Here is a 21,494-nt window from a genome sequence, read left to right as displayed (position 1 = left end):
AAGTTTCTTTTTCTTTTCCTTTTTGCTGCTCTTACTATCTTTTTTGTCTTCCTTTGCTGTTCTTTATATCTCTCCCAGCTCTCTGGATTTGCACTATTCTTTGCACTTTGCTCTTTCCTTTCGTTTTGTGTTATCTCTCAGCTCTTTTGTCGACCATGGCTGTTTAATTTGGTAAGTAGAGCTCTTGTCCCTTAGTTGTATATACTGGTCCTGTACACCTTACACATCCCACTGTTCATCTGTAGTTTTACCCAATAAACAGTTTTCACCAGTTTGCTGTCGTCAGTCTCTGTCTCATCCCGTTAAAGTTAGCCTCACCCAGATCTAGAATCTTGGTAACTGTGTTACGTTGCTCTTTTTCAAACCCAACAATATTCTAACAATAAAGGAACATTTATCTAACAGCGATCATATTAGAATATTAACTAAGTTTGGCCCATTACACATTATTAAATCTAATATGGCCTGTCCTTGTGTTGGTTCTGGAAAATATTGTTCCAGAAAACCATTTTGAATGCACTCAAGAAATTCACTCCCTTTCTGACTTGAGCTACTCTGCTCTTCCCAATCGGCATGAAAATTAAACACTCCCATTAAAGCAACTCTGCTTTTGCTCCAAGCCTCTCCAATCTCTGAAGTAATACATTCTGCCACTTGTTTGCTGCTCTTAGGACAACTCCCATCACAGTTTTAAATCCTCTCATTTTCCTCAGTTCTAACCATAGAGTATCAGCGGATTGCTTTCCCTTACCTATATCCTAGGAACATAATAGGAGCAGGAGTAGGGCATTCGGCCCCTCAAGCCTGCTCCGCCATTCAATAAGACCATGGCTGATCATCGACCTCAATTCCACTTTCCCACTCGATCTCCACATCCCTTGATTCCCATAAGAACATAAGAAATAGGAGCAAAAGTAAGCCATCCTCTCTTACTAATGTTGTAATTGTACCTTTAATCAAGGCTACCCCTTCCCCTCTTCCAGTTTCCCCATCCTTTCTAAATACCTTGTAACCTGGACTATTTAACTCCCACCCATGACCAGCTTGCAGCCATGTCTCAGTAATGGCCGCCATGTCACACCCTCTAAGCTGTATTTGAGTCTCTTATATCCCATGAATTAGTATAAAACTCTTATTTGAGGAAAAGATTCTAACCTGTCCTTCTGCCCAGTTGTTGCCATTCTCACACCGTTTAACTTAACACGTTTCTTATTTGTCGCTCCTGCTGTAACTACTTTGGTTATTTTAATATTCCCTGCTGGAGAATCTGTATCACTGTTTGTGACCTGAACTCTGCTTTTATACTTTTAAAATTCTTTGAAGTATCATTTTTACTATTGTTTCTGAATGAGCCCTCTTCCCAACCATTTATTAGTTTATATTCCTACGTCCCTATCTGAAAGAATCTTCTAATTAATTGCCTACAATACTATCTGGGCAGCATTAGATTACCAAATTCTTTCACAATTTTATATGTTCAGAACAATCATTTCTGAGGCACAAATGAAATCCCAACATATTTGATTTTAGCTGGAACTTGCTGTACACTAACACTGATTAGAAATACTTGCTAATATTGAGGTCCAACTAACAGGGCTGCATTCTGACTATTGGTCCATTTTGCTAGTGTCTTACTATTCAGTAGCTCTGGTATTTCTTAGTCACACTACTAGTCTCTAGAAAAAAGATGGAGGGATGATCTAATTGAGATCTTTAAGATTATGAAAGGGTTTGATAGGATAGACGTAAGCAAGATGTTTCCACTTGCAGGCGAGACCAGAACTTGGGACCATAAATATAAAATAGTTACTTATACATTTAATATGAAATTCAGGAGAAACCTCTTTATCCAGAGAATGTCTATATTAATGATTTGGATGAAGGGACCGGGTGTAATGTAGCCAAATTTGCTGATGATACAAAGATAGGTGGGAAAGCAAATTGTGAGGAGGATGCAAAGAATCTGCAAAAGGATATAGACAGGCTAAGTGAGTGGGCAAAAATCTGGCAGATGGAGTATAATGTGGGAAAATGTAAGGTTATCCACTTTGGTAGAAAAAATAAAAAAGCAAATTATTATTTAAATGGGGAGAGATTACAAAATGCTGAGGTACAGAGGGATCTGGGGGTCCTTGTACATGAAACACAAAATGTTAGCATGCAGGTACAGCAAGTAATTAGGAAGGCAAATGGAATGTTGGTCTTTATTGCAAGGGGGATGGAGCATAAAAGCAGGGAAGTCCTGCTACAACTGTTGGTGAGACCACACCTGGAGAACTTCAAACAATTTTGGTCTTCTTATATACTTGCATTGGAGGCAGTTCAGAGAAGGTTCACTAGGTTAATTCCGGAGATGAAGGGGTTATCTATGAAGAAAGGTTGAGCAAATTGGGCCTATACTCATTGGTGTTTAAAAGAATGAGAGGTGATCTTATTGAAACGTATAAGATTCTGAGGGATCTTGACAGGGTAGATGCAGAGAGGATATTTCCCCTCGTGGGGGAATCTCAAACTAGGGGGCATAGTTTCAGAATAAGGGGCTGCCCATTTAAAACGGAGATGAGGAATTTCTTCTCTTAGAGGGTCGTGAATCTTTAGCATTCTCTACCACAGAGAGCTGTGGCGGCTCGGTTATTGAATTTATATAAGGTGGAGATAGGTAGATTTTTGAACAACATGAATGTCAAGGGTTATGGGGAGCGGGCAGGAAAGTGGAGTTGAGGCCAAGACCAGATCGGCCATGATCTTATTGAATGGCAGGGCAGATTCGAGGGGCCAAATTGCCTACTCCTGCTCCTATTTCTTATGTAATGTGGAACTCACTACCACAAAGAGTAGTTGAGGTAAATGGCGTAGATGCATTTAAGGGGATGCCAGATAAATACACGAAGGAGAAAGGAATAGAAGGATATGTTGATGGCGTTAGATGAAGTAGGGTGGGAGGAGGCTCGTGTGGAAAATAAACACCAGCACAGATCTGTTGGGCCGAATGGCCTGTTTCCATCGTGTAAATACTATGTAATACTATACCTTCAACTAAAATAGCCACAGAACTGATAAAGAATTGATTTCCAATCAATCATTTTATTCATTCTCGGATTTGGGACTTCACTGGCAAGGCCAGCATTTATTGCCCATGCCTAGTTGCCCTTGAGAAGGTGGGGTGAGCTTTCTTCTTGAACCGCTGCAGTCCGTGTGCTGAATGTGCTCCCACAGTGGTGTTAGGGAGGGAGTTCCAGGATTTTGAGCTAGCGACAATGAAGGATCGGCCGATATATGTCGAGATGATGTGTGACTTGGAGGGGAAGTTGGAGGTGCTGGTGTCCTCATGCACCTGCTGCTTTTGTCCATCTAGGTGTTGGAGATTATGGGTTTGGGAGGTGCTGCTGAATCTATTAATCCAACCATCCAGTATAATCACGGTTTGCAGGAACCTTTGGACACACTTCTGGAATTTAAAGATGACTAGTATTGGGGAACAAAATCTGCAGTAACACATTGAATTAGGCAAGGACACCATTTGACACTTCATACATACATGCACAGATGCTTGAGCACTAACGAAATAGTGCAGAGCAAACTACAAAACCATTTTGGCAACCTTTAAGATGGCCAATTAATGTGGAGTCATAAGAGATTGTTTATGGGTACTAGAACAACAACTTATAACGCCTTTAACGTAGTGAAAGATCCCAAGGAGCTTCATAGGCGTATGAGTTTTAAAAAATTGACACTGAGCCGCATAAGTAGAATTTAGCGCAGGTGACCAAAAGCTAGGTCAAAGAGGTATGTTTTAAGAAGCGTCTTGAAGGAGGAAAGAGGTAGAGAGGTGGAGAGGTTTAGGCAGGGTGTTCCAGAGCTTGGAGCCTAGACAACAGAAGGCACGACCACCGATGGTTGAGCGATTATAATCAGGGATGCTCAAGAGGGGCGCAGACATCTCGGGGGAGGATGGGGGGGTTGTGGGTCTGGTGGAGGTATCATCATCATCATAGGCAGTCCCTCAAAATCGAGGAAGACTTGCTTCCACTCTAAAAGTGAGTTCTCAGGGAACTCTACAGTCCAATACGGGGATTACAGTCTCTGTCACAGGTGGGACAGGCAGTGGTTGAAGGAAAGGGTGGGTGGGGAGTCTGGTTTGCTGTACACTCCTTCCGCTGTCTGCGCTTGATTTCTGCATGCTCTCGGCGACCACTGACCACATTCAACCAGCTCCGTTGGGCAGGCCACATTATCCGCATGCCCGACACGGACTCCCAAAGCAAGCGCTCTACTTGGAACTCCTACACGGCAAGCGAGTCCAAGGTGGGCAGAGGAAACATTTCAAGGACACCCTCAAAGCCTCCTTGGTAAAGTACAACATCCCCACCGACACCTGGGAATCCCTGGCCCATGACCGCCCTAAGTGAAGGAAGGGCATCCGGAAGATCGCTGAGCACCTCGAGTCTTGTCACCGAGAGCATGGTGGAGATAACAGAGCTAGGGAGGGGCGAGACCATGGAGGGATTTGAAAATAAGGATGAGAATTTTGAAATCAAGGCGTTGCTTAACCGGAAGCCTGTTATGTATTTAACCCTTTGTAACTTGCATTACACCTGGCCACCAGAGGGCCCACCTGTTGGAGTCCCAAGGGATCCCAGCATCCTTTGGGAGCACAGTATATAAGCAGACCACCCACGAGGTACCTGCACTCTGGAACCTTAATAAAGGAGCTACGGTCGCACTTGCTCATTACACACAGTACTCAGTCTCACCATTTATTATGAGTGTAACAAAGCTAATGTAGGTCAGCGAGCACAGGGGTGATGGGTGAGCGAGACTTGGTGCGATTAGGACACGGGCAGCCGAGTTTTGGATCACCTTCAGTTTACGTAGGGTAGAATGTGGGATGCCAGCCACGAGTGCGTTAGAATAGTCAAGTCTGGAGGTAACAAAGGCATGGATGAGGGCTTCAGCAGCAGATGAGTTGAGGTAGAGGCGGAGACAAGCGATGTTATGGAGGTGGAAAAAGGCGGTCTTAGTTATGCTGTGGATATATGGTCAAAAGCTCATTTCAGGGTCTAATATGACATCAAGGTTGCGAACAGTCTGGTTCAGCCTAAGACAAAAGTTGGGGAGAGGGATGGAATTAGTGGCTAGGGGATGGAGAAATCACTTAGTGGGAATAAAATGGTACATTAGAGTATCATGCACACATCAGTTGTACAGCAGTGGCTCAGTTGATAACACTCAGGACTCTGAGCCAAAGTTTTGGGTTCAAGTCCCACTCCAGAGACTGTCACATAATCAAGGCCAATGCTCCAGGTGAGACAATAAACCGAGGCCCCCTCTGTGCTCTCAGGTGGATGTTTTTTTCCCCAAAAATATACTTTGTTCATATAAAATTTTCATAATATATTGGAAAATAGCTCAGTATCTTGCGGTCAGCAATTCCATACAATTCGTTTGGATGCTGACAGCAGTTCCATACAATGCACTAACAATGCACTCGCGTGCATTTCATTTCAGGGTACAGTTTAGTACAATCCGTAAATCACATTACATGTAGTACTGTGCAAATAAGGGTATTACATGGAGCAGATGAGAACAGGTTTACATTAGATTCCAGGATACATTTCAATACCGATCACGAATCACGTTACATGTAGCACTATGCAGATGAAAGCAGTACATGGAACGGATGAGAATACATTTACATTTCTTTACAAGTTACTAAACGGTGCAGAGACTTTCATTATACATGGCACAACACAGGTGTTTTTCAGTACATGGTGCTCTATGTATACAAGCAGATTAACAAATACAGCCCGAGGGGGGTCTGATTCCATCCCCTAGGTTTACCGTGGCGGAAGGGCCTTAAACTGTGGCTCTTCCCCACCGTGCCTTTGTGGCGGCTGCACCAACCTCTCAGGTGGATGTAAAAGATCCCATTGCATTATTGGAAGTTGATGGGGGAGTTCTCCCCAGTGTCCTGGTCAACAGTTAGTGCTCAACCACCATCATACACAAAAAAAACAGATTATCTGTTCATTATCACATTGCTGCTTGTGGGACCTTGCTGAACACCACAAGTGACTACACGTCAAACATATTTCTTGGGTTGTAAAAGCGCTTCGAGACGTCCTGAAACGCGATATAAATGCAAATGATTTCTTATGGCAGTTTGCTAACCATCGCCTCGCTAGATTTATCACTCAATATCGCCATCGGGTCGAGCATTCTTCAGCAATTCCAATACAGTTTCGAAACATCAGGTTGTAACCCCGTTTACCACTTATCTGTATAGCACATTCCAAGGCTGTCCTTATTTTGCCATGCCAATTCACAACTCCAATCGTGCACTTTGTCAAAAAAAACTTACTTTGGAAGTGCACCAAATAGACGCTTTGTTTTACAACGCGAGAGGGAATTCAGCACACCGATACTGCTTTATACTCGACCCAATAAAATGGGCTTCTTTTCCATTCACTTTTTTAAATCACGAGTTCCAATAAAACTTCTCTGGGAAGACGCTTTCCTGCGCGCGGGAAGATTATTTTATTTGTGTGTTGAACCAAATGCAATGTTGCACTAACGGTTTATGCATTGCATTGTATTATTGTCTGTGTATTCGTTCAACACTTGCAAAAGTCTACCTTAGGTGAGCTATAAGAACAAAAGCCCAGGTCCCCAGCTACCTTTCACCCCGAAACAGATGAACAGCAGTGACGCGAGACAGTTATTGGTTGTCAGTTAGATTAAAAGACAATTCATGTGCAATGGCGTGTTGAAAAAGGAGGTATGCAAGTGGGAATTTTGGAACCCGTTACTAGGTGCTGGCGGTGTGTGGGGGCTATATATATTTTGCCATTAGTATGTCGAAACACCTATCAATCAAAAATGTTGGTGCAAATTTTACTGCACCGATTCAACAAAGAAACAGTTCGATTTTCGGAAATGTAGGGCAGGGGTCAAAAGCACACAGATACAAACTACCCAGCGTTTAGAAAACAATGAATGCACCTGAGTTAATTACAAGGGGAAACACGCCTTCTGCGCCTACAGGTCTGGAACTCGCACAATGCACGAACAAGCCATGTGCTTAGCTCCAGAGGAAGGAGAGCTCTGTTTCAGAGATAGTCTGAAATAAATACACGAGCGTCGACTCATCCTGTCTAACCGACATTTACCCAACACCCCAGCGTCGTGTAAAATGAGCTGCATTAAACGCGTGTATTTTATTCAGACACAAATGCCCACTCTTGAAAGAAAACTTTACACGCGATCCTATGTTTTAGAATTCGTTTTTTGGGAGGTGTATCGCGGGTTTAAGCTGGGGAGGGCTTTACAAACTTCTAATATCGTGTGTAATGGACCGTTTTGCTGCCTCATAGATGGGCCAGCCCTATTACAAGAGGTGATATGATCTCAGATTTCATCTTCACAGGAAGGCTGCAAACCCCTCCGAGGCATTTGTTTTATATCCAGGTATGCATCTCTAACCAGCACTCAACTCCAGTGCAACCCAGCTCTTGAAAATCCCCAGTGTTACCGCAAGTCGGTTAGCGAGCTCGCCTGGATTTGAAATAATTGCAGAGCACTTTATGGGAAAGTCGTGGACAGAGAGAAAGAGAGTGAGAGAACTTTGGAAAAAGGAGGGGAGGGGGGGGGGTGAGTTTAATGATTAATGTTAAGCATTGTGCAGTCGGTTTATGAGAATTCCTGCCCGATTCTGTGTCCGGAGAAGCATATTGTCATCTATATAATATGTGAAAGCAACAATGATCTTTGCAGAATTGGACGTTTCGCAAACATTGGTGTGTGAGAGGGGCAGGGAAGCAAGGCAGAGCTGCTCCAACCGGTCGGACAGGTACAGGGCTTGTTGACACCGTTATTTTCTCAGCACGCATGCGCCCTCCCAAATTTCCTGTTGTATTTTCAATTACTGGAGCAAACTTTTCCTGTTACCGCAAAGGTAGCTCGCCAGGTGAGAGTGGGTCTTCACTAAACACCCTTTCTTCCCTCACCCACCCCTACTAACAACAAAACCCCCAACAACTCGTTTGAGGGACTGAGAAGGTCTTAGCAACAGCCGCCTCTCCCCCAACACCTGGACCTTGGGACCTGGCTGAGGAAGGATCCGGTTTGCATGAAACAACAGGGGTCAGGTGGAATCAGGAGGGAATCCGGCACCTTCATCACCGCCCAGCGCCTCCACCATGCCCAGAGCCTTCCTGGTGAAGAGGAAGGAACCGTACCTGGAAGTCCGCGACTGGAATGAGCTGCCGGACGAGGAGCGAGCCGACACCTACATACCAGGTGAGAGCAAACAGCCAGAGTCTGCAAACCAACGGGTTTGGCCGCGGCTCAGTAGGTAAAGCGCTTGGCGATCTCAGAGGGAGGGAGAGAGGAGAGGGGGAAGAGAAAAAAGGAGGGAGATAGAGGGGGGGAGGGGAAAGGGAGGGAGAGAGAGGGGAGGCGAGAGGTAGGGAAAAAGGGAGGGAGGGAGAGAGAGAGGGAAAAGGGAGGGAGAGAGGGAAAAGGGAGAGAGGGAGGGAGCGAGGGGAGGGGAGAGAGGTAGGGAAAAGGGAGGGAGAGATAGAGAGAAAGAGTGGAGGTGAAAGAGGGAGGGAGAGAGGAGAGTGGGAGGGAGGGAGAGAGTGTGGGAGGGAGAGACGGTGGGAGGAAGCGAGAGTGGGAGGAGAAAATGAGGGGGTGGAAAGAGGAGGGAGCGAGGGAAAAGAGTGGGAGGAAGAGAGAAGGAGGGAGCGAGAGGGGGAGGAAGCGAGACAGTGGGAGGAAGGAGTCGGACAGAGATGGAGAGAGGGAGTGGGGGAGGGCAAAGGAAGGCAAGAAACTGGAACCAGGACCAAACAAAAAGCCCCTCCAATATGGAATGAGGGGGTGGGTTTGGAGTCACCTTTGCAGTTCCTCTCTCTCTCCCTCGAGGACTCGGGGCTTGAATGCAAGGTCCAACACTGCAATGCCACCCTGTGTCACCCTGAGCCAACATTACGGATCAGCCAACGATCCGTCCGCTCTAAACGTAGTCTTTGGGCAGGGGTTTCCTCTCTCTCTCCGGAGGGGAGAACGTCGTTTTTTAAAGGTCGCGTATTTTTAAAAAAAATGCTCCCGGATCCAGGAATCCCGTAATAGGGCAGGCAGTGTTTACATTACAGTGTGTACTCTGCTCTTTGATTCCATCAGTCAGCAACCTGTTGTGGGCAGCGCTGAGGCAGAGCTATACCCCTCCCCACCTTCTCCCTCCAGCTGCATCTTCCCAGTGTAAACATAACGGATCCCGGGAATCCGCTCCCTCCCCACCGCCGATTGCGGGGATCGCGCTGCATTCCTTGCAGTCAGACACTGATGAGAGCTGCAAAGGCAGACACCAGCCAAACCTCAAACCGGCCGGGAGGGGGAATACAAGCCATCGTGTATCTGCTCTAAGACACCAGCGGACCTTGCTGTGTAACAGGCCACTGTCATTTTCTATTTCCAGTCAATCTCAGCTGCCTCCTGAGTTACCAAGAAGAAGCGCAGACTGAGGATCCGGCCCCCGGAACAACTGGTTTGGACAGACTGCTCAACGATTCAGACGAGCGCCGCCTCTCTTACAAGACCGAACCGGACCCGCAGAATGCAGAGGAGCCAGTTCTGGGATCGGAATTCAAAAACCGCAGCGTCTTGCGAACGAAAATCAAGGTGAGCCGCCACCCCAGACTCCGGTTAATCATTACACTGCACTGGGCCGGATCAGCACAGAGACAGAGAGAGGGAAACCTTGGTTGGTGCCCTGAACGAGACCCCGGCACAGACAGGCTGGCTGGGACAGTGAGATGTGAGACAAGCCCCACACATGGAGCTGGAGACTCACACAGTTTAAGATCACCCACCATAAGTGTAGAATAAAGGGAACAGCGACCAGGACAAGGAAAAAGCCAGAAATATCTTCAAGACATTACATAATATTACATTTAATACACGTTACATGATTTCATATTATACATCATATTAAAATGCAACACGCATATTATTTCATATTATACATTAAATCAAATATAATACATTAATATAATAAATATAATACACATTAATATAATGTATAATCTGAAATAATGTGTATCATATTTAATGTATATGAAATAATATAAATATAATGCACATTGTATTGTTTCAGATTATATATTAAATTACATGTAATATATACTATATTATTTCAGATTAGATATTAAATGTAATACACATTATTTCAGTTTATATATTAAATTAAATGTAATACTCATTATTTCACATTATACATGTGCACCATTTGTACCACACCATACATTACAATTTCATATACCATATATATTGTTATACATTATATTTTCATATTCAATTATAAACGGTGTTATGTTACAGTATTATATTATACCAGCTCAACAGGCCCTGTACAATTTGCAATGTCATTGGACACACACTTTTTTGAATGATACAATAAATTAATCCTTTTAAAATGCATCATCAACATTGAAAAAAAAATTCAGATACTGACAACAGGACAAATGTATTTGTAGAAATATAAAAGTTTTTTTGGGGGGTGGGGGGAGGCAGAGAATAATTGATGCCGGACAAAGCTTGCAGCAACACGGCGTGCAGTCAGTCCCTTGTTACTAAAGGTATTGAAATCTAGAAGTGTTTGGTTGGGCATAGTGTGACATCGCCTGTGTACTGGAAGAACTTTACCAAGGTCACCACTGGATTAGTTGTACTGCTCTTTAGTTAGACACTCTTGCATTCATTTGAAACTTGTGGGGAAATGGTGGGGAGGATTTTGCGGTCCTTGTAACGGTGCTGAGATACTGAGACTAACGGTGTGCCTGATTTGTTGCTCTGTATCAGATCACAACGGGTGAGTGCAGCGAGGCCACCTTCCGCTGCCAGGTGTGCAGCAAGGGCTTCCGGCTCCAGCGCATGCTCAACCGGCACCTGAAGTGCCACAGCCAGGTGAAGCGCCACCTGTGCACGTACTGCGGAAAAGGCTTCAACGACACCTTCGACCTCAAGAGGCACGTCAGGACGCACACCGGTACGTCAGCCGTAAAGCCCAGCCACCCGCGGCAAGTCCTGCCTCCCTGTGGTCACAGGGAGCAGCATGGGAGTTGTAGTGCTTGTGCTCAGGTTTGATTGCTGGGGCAAAGCCAGGTTAATGGCGGCGGGCTGGGCTAGAATTCTTGCCACAGGATTGAAATAGCAGCTAGACATGATCAGTCGTGGTGCCAAATAGCGAGGAGAGAACATGCATTGATATAGTGCCATTCAACACCTCAGGCTGCCCAAAAGCACTTTACTGCACTTCAAAAGTACTTCACTGGCTGTAAAGAAAGACTTGCATTTCTGTAGCGCCTTTCATGACCACCAGACATCCCAAAGCGCTTTACAGCCAGTGAAGTATTTTTTTGAAGTGCAGTCACTGTTGTAGGTCTCCAGTCATCTTGGGTAACCCTTGCCACTGGAGCAAGACCTAGCTCTGTCAAGCCCGTGTGGTGGCTGGTGTGCACGTTAAAAAAATCCACGCACAGGCATCTTCCACCCTTCAGTATGTAGTTCGGGATCTGGAGTATTCGGTCCTTCATTGAAACACCTGTGAACTCATCCCTTTTTGGTGTGGAAGCAAGTCATCCTTGCTTCGAGGGACTGCCTATGATGATGATGAGTAGGAAATGCAGCAGCCAATTTGCTCACAGCAAGCTCCCACAAACAGCAATGTGATAACCTGTTTTAGTAATGTTGATTGAGGGATAAATATTTGCCAGTGTAATGCATTTGCTTCATGGGTTCTTTGCTTAAGAATTCATAGCAACACATTGCTATTAAGAACTAGTTGGTTTATTAGCAAAGGTTTAACAATCACACGACACATTACCAGTTCATCCACCGAGCTCACCACCACCTGTCTCATCGTGGATCTCCTGAACCCAACAAGACGTGAGTCTTTTGAACATCACGTGACTAGCTAAGCCACTCACAACTCAACAACTCTAGAAACCTGTGAGCATACATACATGTGCATACATTACATCCAGGACACCGGGGATAACTCCCCTGCTCTTCTTCAAATAGTGCCATAGGATCTTTTATGTCCACCTGAGAGAGCAGATGGGGCCTCGTTTTAACGCGTGATCCAAAAGACGGCACCTCTGACAGTGCAGCACTTCCTCAGCACCAGAGTGTCAGCCTAGAGTTTTGTGCTGAAGTCTCTGGAGTGGGACTTGAATGCACAACCTTCTGACACAGAGGTGAGGGCACTACCCAGTAAGCCACAGCTGACAACGGCTGTAATGTAGGAAAAGCGGCAGCCAATTTGCACACAGCAAGGGAAAAATTGGGCCAGCTTCTGAACCAATCAGCAACCCGTGCTGGAAATGCATGCGCGTGAACATTGCATACGGACGGGATTGGACTGGGCAGTAATGCACACTACTGGCCAACCTCACTTATCAAAGCTAACAAACGAATAATGGGCATAAGGAGTGTCATACCCGAGCCTGGCTTGTACTATGGTAACTGTGCTCCAATAAGGAGTCAACGCCTACAGGAAAGGAAGGGAGAAAATTGGTGAGGGAAAATGAAAAATAAAAACTCTTGGGATGTATATCGGTGATAAGCATGGAGTGTTTTATCAATGATGATGGATGAATATTTTACAGCAGCAGGTGAGTATTTTGTTACTTGGATAACAAGTGTTCCATCGAATTAAACATTTTTAAATTGGTTATATTGTGCCTTAAGGTATTCTTGCACTGTGGTTAAAAGGTGTTTAAAAATGCATGAGTTAATTTTCTAACTTGTTATTATAGTTTCACCCGACAATCCAGTATGCTGAGCTAGCCAGTCTGCCACATTGGCCCAGGCAAAGAATATCCTGTTCAATATTATCTAAATGGCTCCTTATACCAACAACAAGTGAGTTTTGCAGCCATTTGGGCCCTAGTTTACAGTGCCATGGAAATGAAAAACACAAATACAAACAAAAAGTAGCAATTGTACAACACGAGGAAAACTCTTGCAACAAAATTCAATAATACACAATACAAAAGAAAAGGTCGGTAACAAAATTAGCAATCTTATAACGCAAGCCAATTGATCTTCATGATATATTGGTTAGTCTTCATAATATATCAGTTAGACTGAATGGATTGCATTAGCCTGAATTAAATACCGGTCAGGCTGATGTGAATCACCAGTAAGTTTGCAACAAGCTCAAAGAATCAGTGGAAACCAAGTTAGGAGTGTGGTGGAATACTCACCACTCACCAGGATGGGTGCAGCTGTAGCTAGACTCATGCAGTCTGTTTGATCAGTGCCCCTGCTACTGAATGTAATATCCACCAGTGCACCGTGGCTGCAGTGTATACTGTCTACAGGTTGCACTGCCGCAATTCACCAAGCTGACTTTGAAAGACATTTCCAGTCCTGCAACCTCTACCATTGAGGATGAGAGCAGCAATGTTCCAGGAAACTTCAAGTTAAGAAAGAAAGAACTTGCATTTATATAGCACTTTTCATGACCTCAGAATATCTCACAGCACTTCACAGCCAATTAAGTACTTTTGAGGTATATTGTTATGTAGGAAACGTGGCAACCAATATGCGCATAGCAAGGTGCCACAAACAGCAATGTGATAATGAACAGATAACTGTTGGTTGAGGGATAAATAATGGACATAGTTCCATTGACCAGTCGTAGGAATATAGGAATGCCCAGGATCAGTAAAGACCATCTCAGTACAGAGGGATCTGGGGATCCTTGTGCATGAAACTCAAAAAGCTAGCATGCAGGTACAACAAGTAATCAGGAAGGCAAATGGAATGTTGGCATTTATTGCAAGGGGGATGGAGTGTAAAAGTAAGGAAGTCCTGCTACAACTGTACAGGGTATTGGTGAGGCCACACCTAGAGTACTGCTCCTATTTCTTATGTTCTTATCTCAGTCCACTGGGCTAGTCATCGAGTTCTAAAACAAAATACACAGTTCATGACCTGTATCCCTCAGTTGACTTTCTCACCAAATGACTCTCCAACTCGCCGGTCAAAGTACTGAAGTTATTAGCCTTGAGTGTCTCCCTGGGTAGAACATTGCAATCATTTTCCTACTTGTGCAGACAGTAGTTCTGCTTGATTAGCCCATTCACCTTCCGTCTTCTCAGCTTCACCCCACACCCCCTTGTCAGGGTTCAACTTGCCGATTGCTCTTTAGGATCTCAAGCACCTCAAAAAGCTACTCTCTCAGTCTTCCCTTCTCCAGTGCAAACAAACTCCGTTTCTGTAGTCTCTCCTTGGAGCTTAGATGCCAAGCATGAGATGGAGAGCTCTTTGTTCCAACTTTCCCATTGGCACAATGTTCTTTCAATATGGCGATTGGAACTGGCCATATTTCTCCAGGTGGGGATGATCAATGTTCAGTATCACATGCTGTGATTTTTGTTACGTTCTGTGCACTATACAACCCAAAATCCTATTTGTCTCATTTACTCCTGCCACACTGTGCCTGTGGTTTCAATGATCTGTTCATTAATACCCTCAAATCCTTTTCCTGTGCTGTATCTGCCCTTTAGATAAGACGTTAAACCGACGCCCCGTCTTCCCTTTCTGGTGGACGTAAAGGATTCCATGACACTGTTTCGAGGAAGAGCAGGGGAGTTCTCCTCAGTGCCTTGGCCAATATTTATCTCGCAACCTACGTTACTGAAAAGAGATTACCTGTTCATTATCTCATTGCTGGCTGTGCACAAATTGGCTGCTGTGCTTCCTACATTACAACAGTGACTATACTTCAAAAGTACTTCATTGGCTGAGCTGAAAGGCACAATATAAATACAAGTCTTTCTTTCTTATTATCTTGTAGACTGGCTCCATTTAGTTTATGGTTTGAATGTTTACGGTCCTTCTCATCACTTTGCACTTGCTCCATTTGGTGTTTCTCAGCCCAACCTCTCAATCTACCAACCTGCTGCTAACTGCCTTCAACCCCACCTGTCCATTCTTGGTGCCAACGTTTGTCTCTATCCTCACTTCCAAATCATCGCTGGACAACGTGAGTAGCACAGGTCACAGTACTGACCCTCGGGCACACCGACTGGCCACTTCCTGCTACCGGGACACAACTCTATGCATTACCACACTCGTTCTCCTTCGATACAGCCAGTTGTCCATTCATTTCAGTAACTGCCCGGCGGTTCTGTGCTTTTCTAACTTGTGGACCAGCTTCCTACGTGGCTTTGTATCAAAAGCCTTGCTGAAGTCTAGATAAGCAATGTCTCTGGAGTTCGCTATGTCCACAAGCTCCAATACCTCTTCAAAGAATCCTGACAGGTTTACCATGTATGGCCATTTGTCCATGAAGCCGTACTGATTGGCTCCAATGACTTCATACTTCTCTAGGTCTTTCATGACAGCTCACTGGCCTATAATTTCCAAGACAGTGCTAAGTGTTCTATCGCGTAGTCGTGTCAGCAGGTTTTGCTGCCTAGCTCTGGTAAAATATGGAATAGAGGAAAAAAACGGATGAGCACAGCAACAACTTGCATTTATATAGCGCCTTTAAGGTAGCAAAATGTCCCAAGGCACTTCACAGGAGCGATTATCGGACAAAATATGACACGAGCCACATAGTGAGATATTAGAAAAGTAAAATACTGCGGATTCTGGAATCTGGAATAAAAACAGAAAATGCTGGAAATCTCAGTGGGCCAGGCAGCATCTGTGGAGAGAGAAAGAGAGTTAACGTTTCGGGTCGATGACCCTTCATCATATATAATGAGATATTAGGACAGACTTGGTCACAGAGGTAGGTGTAATGTTTGCTCACAGGTTTGTAGAGCTGTTGCATTGTGAGTGGCTTAGCCAGTCACGTGATGTTCACAAGACTCAATAAAACCCCAGAAGATTGGGTCTAGATCATCCACGATGCAGTATGCGGTTGTGAACCTAGTGGATGAACAGGTAATGTGCAGTGTGATTGTTAAACTTTTGTTAATAAACCAACGAGTTCTTAATAGCAATGTGTTGCTATGAATTCTTAAGCAAAGAACCCATGAAGCAAATACATTACAGTAGGTTTTAAGGAGCGACTTAAAGGAGAATAGAGAGATAGAGAAGCAAAGAGGTTTAGGGAGGGAATTCCAGAACTTAGGGCCTAGGCAGCTGAAGGCATTCAGTATGTCACACATTATGCCTGGTATGTTAGAAACATTGAACTCGAAGGTGATGCATATGTGAAGCCAAAATTGAATCTTGTTTTAGAATCTTATTTTATAACTGCCTAGTTCAACCATTTTGAGGGCCATGAAGTAATTCCTGCAGTTTCTGACCTGTTTCTTAACTCCATGCAGATCTACTGATATTTCATTCAGATTAACTAGTATCTCATTCAATGATGTACTACATGTGGGCTGACTTCTTTATATCACAGGATTTTGGGCCTTTATTTGTGTTGTTAACCGTGAGGGTTTATGGGGCGTCCTCCATTTCGGCTGCCCCCAAAAGTTTGTCACCATCCTCCGCCTGCTCCACAATGACATGCAGGCTGTGATCCTGACCAACGGATCCACTACAGACCCAATCCACATCCGGACCGGGGTCAAGCAGGGCTGTGTCATCGCACCAACGCTCTTCTCGATCTTGCTGCAATGCTCCATCTTACACTCAACAAGCTCCCTGCTGGGGTGGAACTAAACTATAGAACCGATGGGAACCTGTTCAACCATCGCCGCCTCCAGGCTAGATCCAAGGTCGTCCCATCCTCTGTCGTCGAGCTACAGTACGCAGACGACACTTGCGTCTGCGCACACTCAGAGGCCGAACTCCAAGCCATCGTCAACATCTTCACCGAGGCGTACGAAAGAATGGGCTTTACACTAAACATCCGTAAAACAAATGTCCTCCACCAACCTGACCCCGCCACACAGCACTGCCTCCCAGTCATCAAAATCCACAGCCCAGCCCTGGACAACATGGACCATTTTCCATACCTCGGGAGCCGACAATCGACGATGAGGTCCAACACTGCCTCCAGTGTGCCAGTGCAGCATTCGGTCGCCTGATAAAGAGTGTGTTTGAAGATTAGGACCTCAAATCTGGCACCAAGCTTATGGTCTACAGGGCAGTAGTGATACCCGCCCTCCTGTATGGCTCAGAGACGTGGACCATATATAGTAAACACCTCAAAGTGCTGGAGAAGTACCACCAATGCTGCCTCTGCAAGATCTTAAAAATCCACTGGGAGGATAGACGCATCAACGGCAGTGTTCTCGCTCAGGCCAACATCCCCAGCATTGAAGCACTGACCACACTCGACCAGCTCCGTTGGGCAGGCCACATCGTCCGCATGTCCGACACAAGACTCCCTAACCAAGCGCTCTACTCAGAACTCCTACACGGCAAGCGAGCCCCAGGTGGGCAGAGGAAATGTTTCAAGGACATCCTCAAAGCCTCCTTGATCAAAGCCTTTGTCACAAAGCCTCTGCACAGAGATGCTCCTTGGAATCACACCTTAAGAAGATCCACGGAGCAACACAGAAGTACAGCTACAAGGAGAGGAGGGCAAAGTTTTATGTCTTTGAAGAATGTGGGTTCACAGCCATGAACCAAGAGGATCTCTACTTTCACATGAAGCAGAATCACCCAGAAAACCCACTGCTTAAGACTTCGAAAATGGAGGAAGAGCATCCGGGAGGGCGCTGAGCACCTCGAGTCTCGTCGCCGAGAGCATGCAGAAAACAAGCGCAGACAGCGGAAGGAGCATGTGGCAAACTAGGCTCTCTACTCACCCTTTCCTTCAACCACTGTCTGTCCCACCTGTGCCAGAGACTGTAAAACCTGTATTGGACTGTACAGCCACCTGAGAACTCACTTTTAGAGTGCAAGCAAGTCTTCCTCGATTTCGAGGGACTGCCTATGATGATGATGACAACATTGCATTTCATTACATAACTGAGTTTTACTGTGCAATATTATTTTTTTTTTCAAGTTTGGCTCAGTGAGGACTATTTGATTTGTACCATTCATATATATTGCTCATGTGGAGATAACACCACACACATACGATGGACTAAATGGCCTATTTCTGAGGTGTAATATTCTAGGATGTTCTTGTTTTATGTTTTTTGTTGCATTTCTCACTTTTTCTGTTTTATAAATCCAAGACAACATCATTTTAAGAGAGCTGGTATTTACATTTATGGGAGAAGTGGATTTGAGTTAAACAGAATTAGACGTACTTAAAAAAAACTAGATGTAGAGTTAAAGAGAATAGAAGTGCTGTCATTTGTTTATAGATTGTCACAGAAAATGTGTCATAATGCATCTTTGCAGCTGGCCAACTATGTCAATGTCAGCTAGCTATAGGTGAGGGATATTACCATTTACCACTCCAAATTATTTTTGTCTCATTTTTATCATTGCTTAATCACTTTTGGATTATAAGATCTTCCCTTTCATGCTCAAAATTATGTTTTTAACATGTTGTGGAATATAATATATTCAGATAGTCAATGAATCTTAAGAATGGAGCATTTTACTATACAGTTCATTGGATATTTTACTGTTGTACACACTCATTACTTTTTTATTATTCATATTTTCCTCAGGTTCATGCTTCACATATGTTCTTCATGAAAATATGTTTCAACATGTATATGAATGACTCAGTTCATAAAAGCATCACAAGGTGTGCTACTGAACCATTCAATGCAGACAATAGCAACCCAGAATTATTCCCTTATGTGGCTCGGTGTCAAATTTTGTTTGATAACGCTTCTGCGAAGTGCCTTGGGACATTTTACTAAGTTAAAGGTGCTATATAAATGCAAGTTGTTGTTGTGGATTTGAGTGAGGCTAGGATTCTTTGTGAAGCTTCCTCAAACAGCCTCGTGCTGCACATTTGCAGACTCAAACACGAAGAGTAGCACTTGCTTGAGATACTGGAGAGGAGGGCCAGTACTTTTTGTACTGCTTGATTAATACTTTCAGGAGGGTAGAGCATATATTTCTGAAGATGGGTCAGGCTTGTAGCATAAGACAATTAGCTAAAACAGCACATTATTAAAAATTGTACTATTTATATTTCTCGTTCAGGAATCCGCCCCTATAAATGCAGCCTTTGTCATAAAGCCTTTACACAGAGATGTTCCTTGGAATCACACCTGAAGAAGATCCACGGAGTGACACAGAAGTACAGCTACAAGGAGAGGAGGGCAAAGCTTTATGTCTGTGAAGAATGTGGGTTCACAGCCATGAACCAAGAGGATCTCTACCTTCACATGAAGCAGAATCACCCAGAAAACCCACTGCTTAAAAAGACTTCCAAGAAAATAGCTGCTGCTTTGCAGAACAAACTCAACTCTGTGCTGAGCAACAGCGATGAAAATAAGGATTCTGATTAGGAGCAAAAAGAGACATTAGTAACTGTGATGAAGTTTTGATCCTTACCCTGCTGTATAACTAAAACTTCTGGTCAGTATCACTGACATAGTAAACACAGCAGAAAGATTCACTTCAACTGCTAATGTAAACCAACTGTATTAGAAACTGTTCGCCAGATAAAGCAATCGGAGGCCAAAGGAAGTTTTCCAATACTGGTCCAGCCTCCTAAAATTAATTCTCGAGATGTGGGCATCGCTGTCAAGCCCAGAATTTATTGCCCATCTCTCGTTACCCTGAGAAGGTGGTGATGGACTGCTATTTTGTATACGATTTGACACAACCGATTGACTTGCTAGGCTGCTTTGGAAGACAGTTAACCAAAGGACTAAGTGTTTCGAAGGGTGTTTTGAGCTTTCCAACATTTCTCGGTAGGTTTTTTCTTTGAAGATACATTTTGCCTGCCAGTTTTCTTGCTCTTTTTTAAAATTTGTTGGTTCTGGGTACATTTTGCTCCACAGTGGAATATATTATATTCAGCTGTAGCCTTCTGAATTTGAAACAAACATGTGTACCAAGGAAAGATATTGTGAATTTCCAAAATTCAGTGCAGATTTTTTATTTTGGAAATATTAAATACAGATAATTTAAGGCATAACATTCCAAAAAGAGTCCTGTGTAAACTTTGTAAAAAAATACTTTATACTAATAAGAGTAATTGAGATTTATGGTCTGTTGTTTTCTATCTGTCCGTTTATTAAAGAAAAACTAGTTCCCTTGAGATTTTAACTTTCTTTTACCAGTTCTTAAGCAGATTTCAGAAATTACTTTGTTTCATGAAACAAAATGAGATTGTTTTATGAAAACTGGCTTGTCTTGCATGTTGCACAGCCTATCATTACAAACACCGCTAAAAATAGATGAGATTCCCACCTAAGTTCGGGCTTTCATTTATTTCTGTGGATGCTGGAGACCATCACTATATCTAACTTTGTAACTGTGCTACTTCTAAGTAGGTTCTGGAGTGGTATGATGGCACAGTGTGTCTTGGAAGTGAAAGAAAAGATGACTTGCATTTATATAGAATGTTTCATGACCTCGGGGTGTCCCAAATTGCTTTACAGCCAATGAAGTACTTTTGATGTGTAGTCACTGTTATTTTTTTTTTTCTTTTTTTTTCCACTGTTATAATGTAGGGAAACACGGCAGAGAATTTGCATACAGCAAGCTCCCATAAACAATGAAGAGATCATGATCAGATAATCTGTTTTAATGATGCTGGTTCTGCTGAGGTCCTGTTGAGCGAGTACCAGGAGTTAGGAACTAAATTTAAAAGCAGGACCTCGAGATTAATAATCTCTGGATTAGTGCCCAAGCCACATGCAAATTTGCATAGAGACAGGCAGATCAGGCGCGTTTACGCATAACTATAAGGCTGGTGTGCGAAAGAGGGGTTCCTTTTCATGGGACACTGGCACCAGTACTGGGACAGGAAAGCGCTGTACCGATGGGACGGGCTCCACCTGAACCGGGATGGGATCAGTGTCCTGGCGGAAAGGGTAAATAGGGAGGAGGCAAAGGCGTTAAACTAGAAAGACAGGGGGGAGGGCTCTACAAGAAATGAAACCAGCCTAAATTTAAACAAAACAGGAAAGGAGAGCATGGGACAGACTAAACTAAGGGAGGACATAAATAGCCAGGGAATAAATAGAATTATCGAACATGAGTGTAAAAACATGAGAGAGAAACCGCCATTAAAAATGAGTTAAACTGTCTGTACAGCAATGCACATATTGCCCGTAATAGAACAGGAGGTATTGGAGGCAATAATACATTGCGAGGAACCGGATATAGTCGGGATTACTGAGGCATGGCTACAAAAAATCAGGACTGGGAATTAAACATTGCAGGGTATAACATATTTAGAAACGATAGAGTGGGAAAAGGGAAGGTCACAAGTAACTACTTATTAGAGATAACATAATGGCAGTAGAAAAAAGTAACACAGCCATCAGTAAGGCAGAAATAGAATGCATGTGGATAGAGATAAGAGATACAAAAGGACCAATTACACTAAAGAAGGACTTGCATTTATATAGCACCCTTCAAGA

General features: G+C 43.9%; 1 protein-coding gene across 1 annotated transcript; it reads left to right on the top strand.

The window, feature by feature from the left end:
* Positions 1 to 7,698: 7,698 nt before the first annotated feature.
* Positions 7,699 to 20,049, top strand: LOC139272758 (transcription factor Ovo-like 2). Its single transcript, XM_070888871.1, has 4 exons — positions 7,699 to 8,298; positions 9,482 to 9,684; positions 10,864 to 11,050; positions 19,099 to 20,049. Exons 1-4 carry the CDS (start codon positions 8,199 to 8,201, stop codon positions 19,404 to 19,406), a joined length of 798 nt encoding a protein of 265 aa, XP_070744972.1. The 5' UTR covers positions 7,699 to 8,198; the 3' UTR covers positions 19,407 to 20,049.
* The last annotated feature ends 1,445 nt before the right edge of the window (positions 20,050 to 21,494 follow it).

Source organism: Pristiophorus japonicus, chromosome 9 (genome assembly GCF_044704955.1).
Source record: "Pristiophorus japonicus isolate sPriJap1 chromosome 9, sPriJap1.hap1, whole genome shotgun sequence".
Lineage (NCBI taxonomy): Eukaryota > Metazoa > Chordata > Chondrichthyes > Pristiophoridae > Pristiophorus > Pristiophorus japonicus.
The sequence above is the reverse complement of the archived record's forward strand: the minus strand, read 5'-3'. Positions and strand labels throughout refer to the sequence as shown.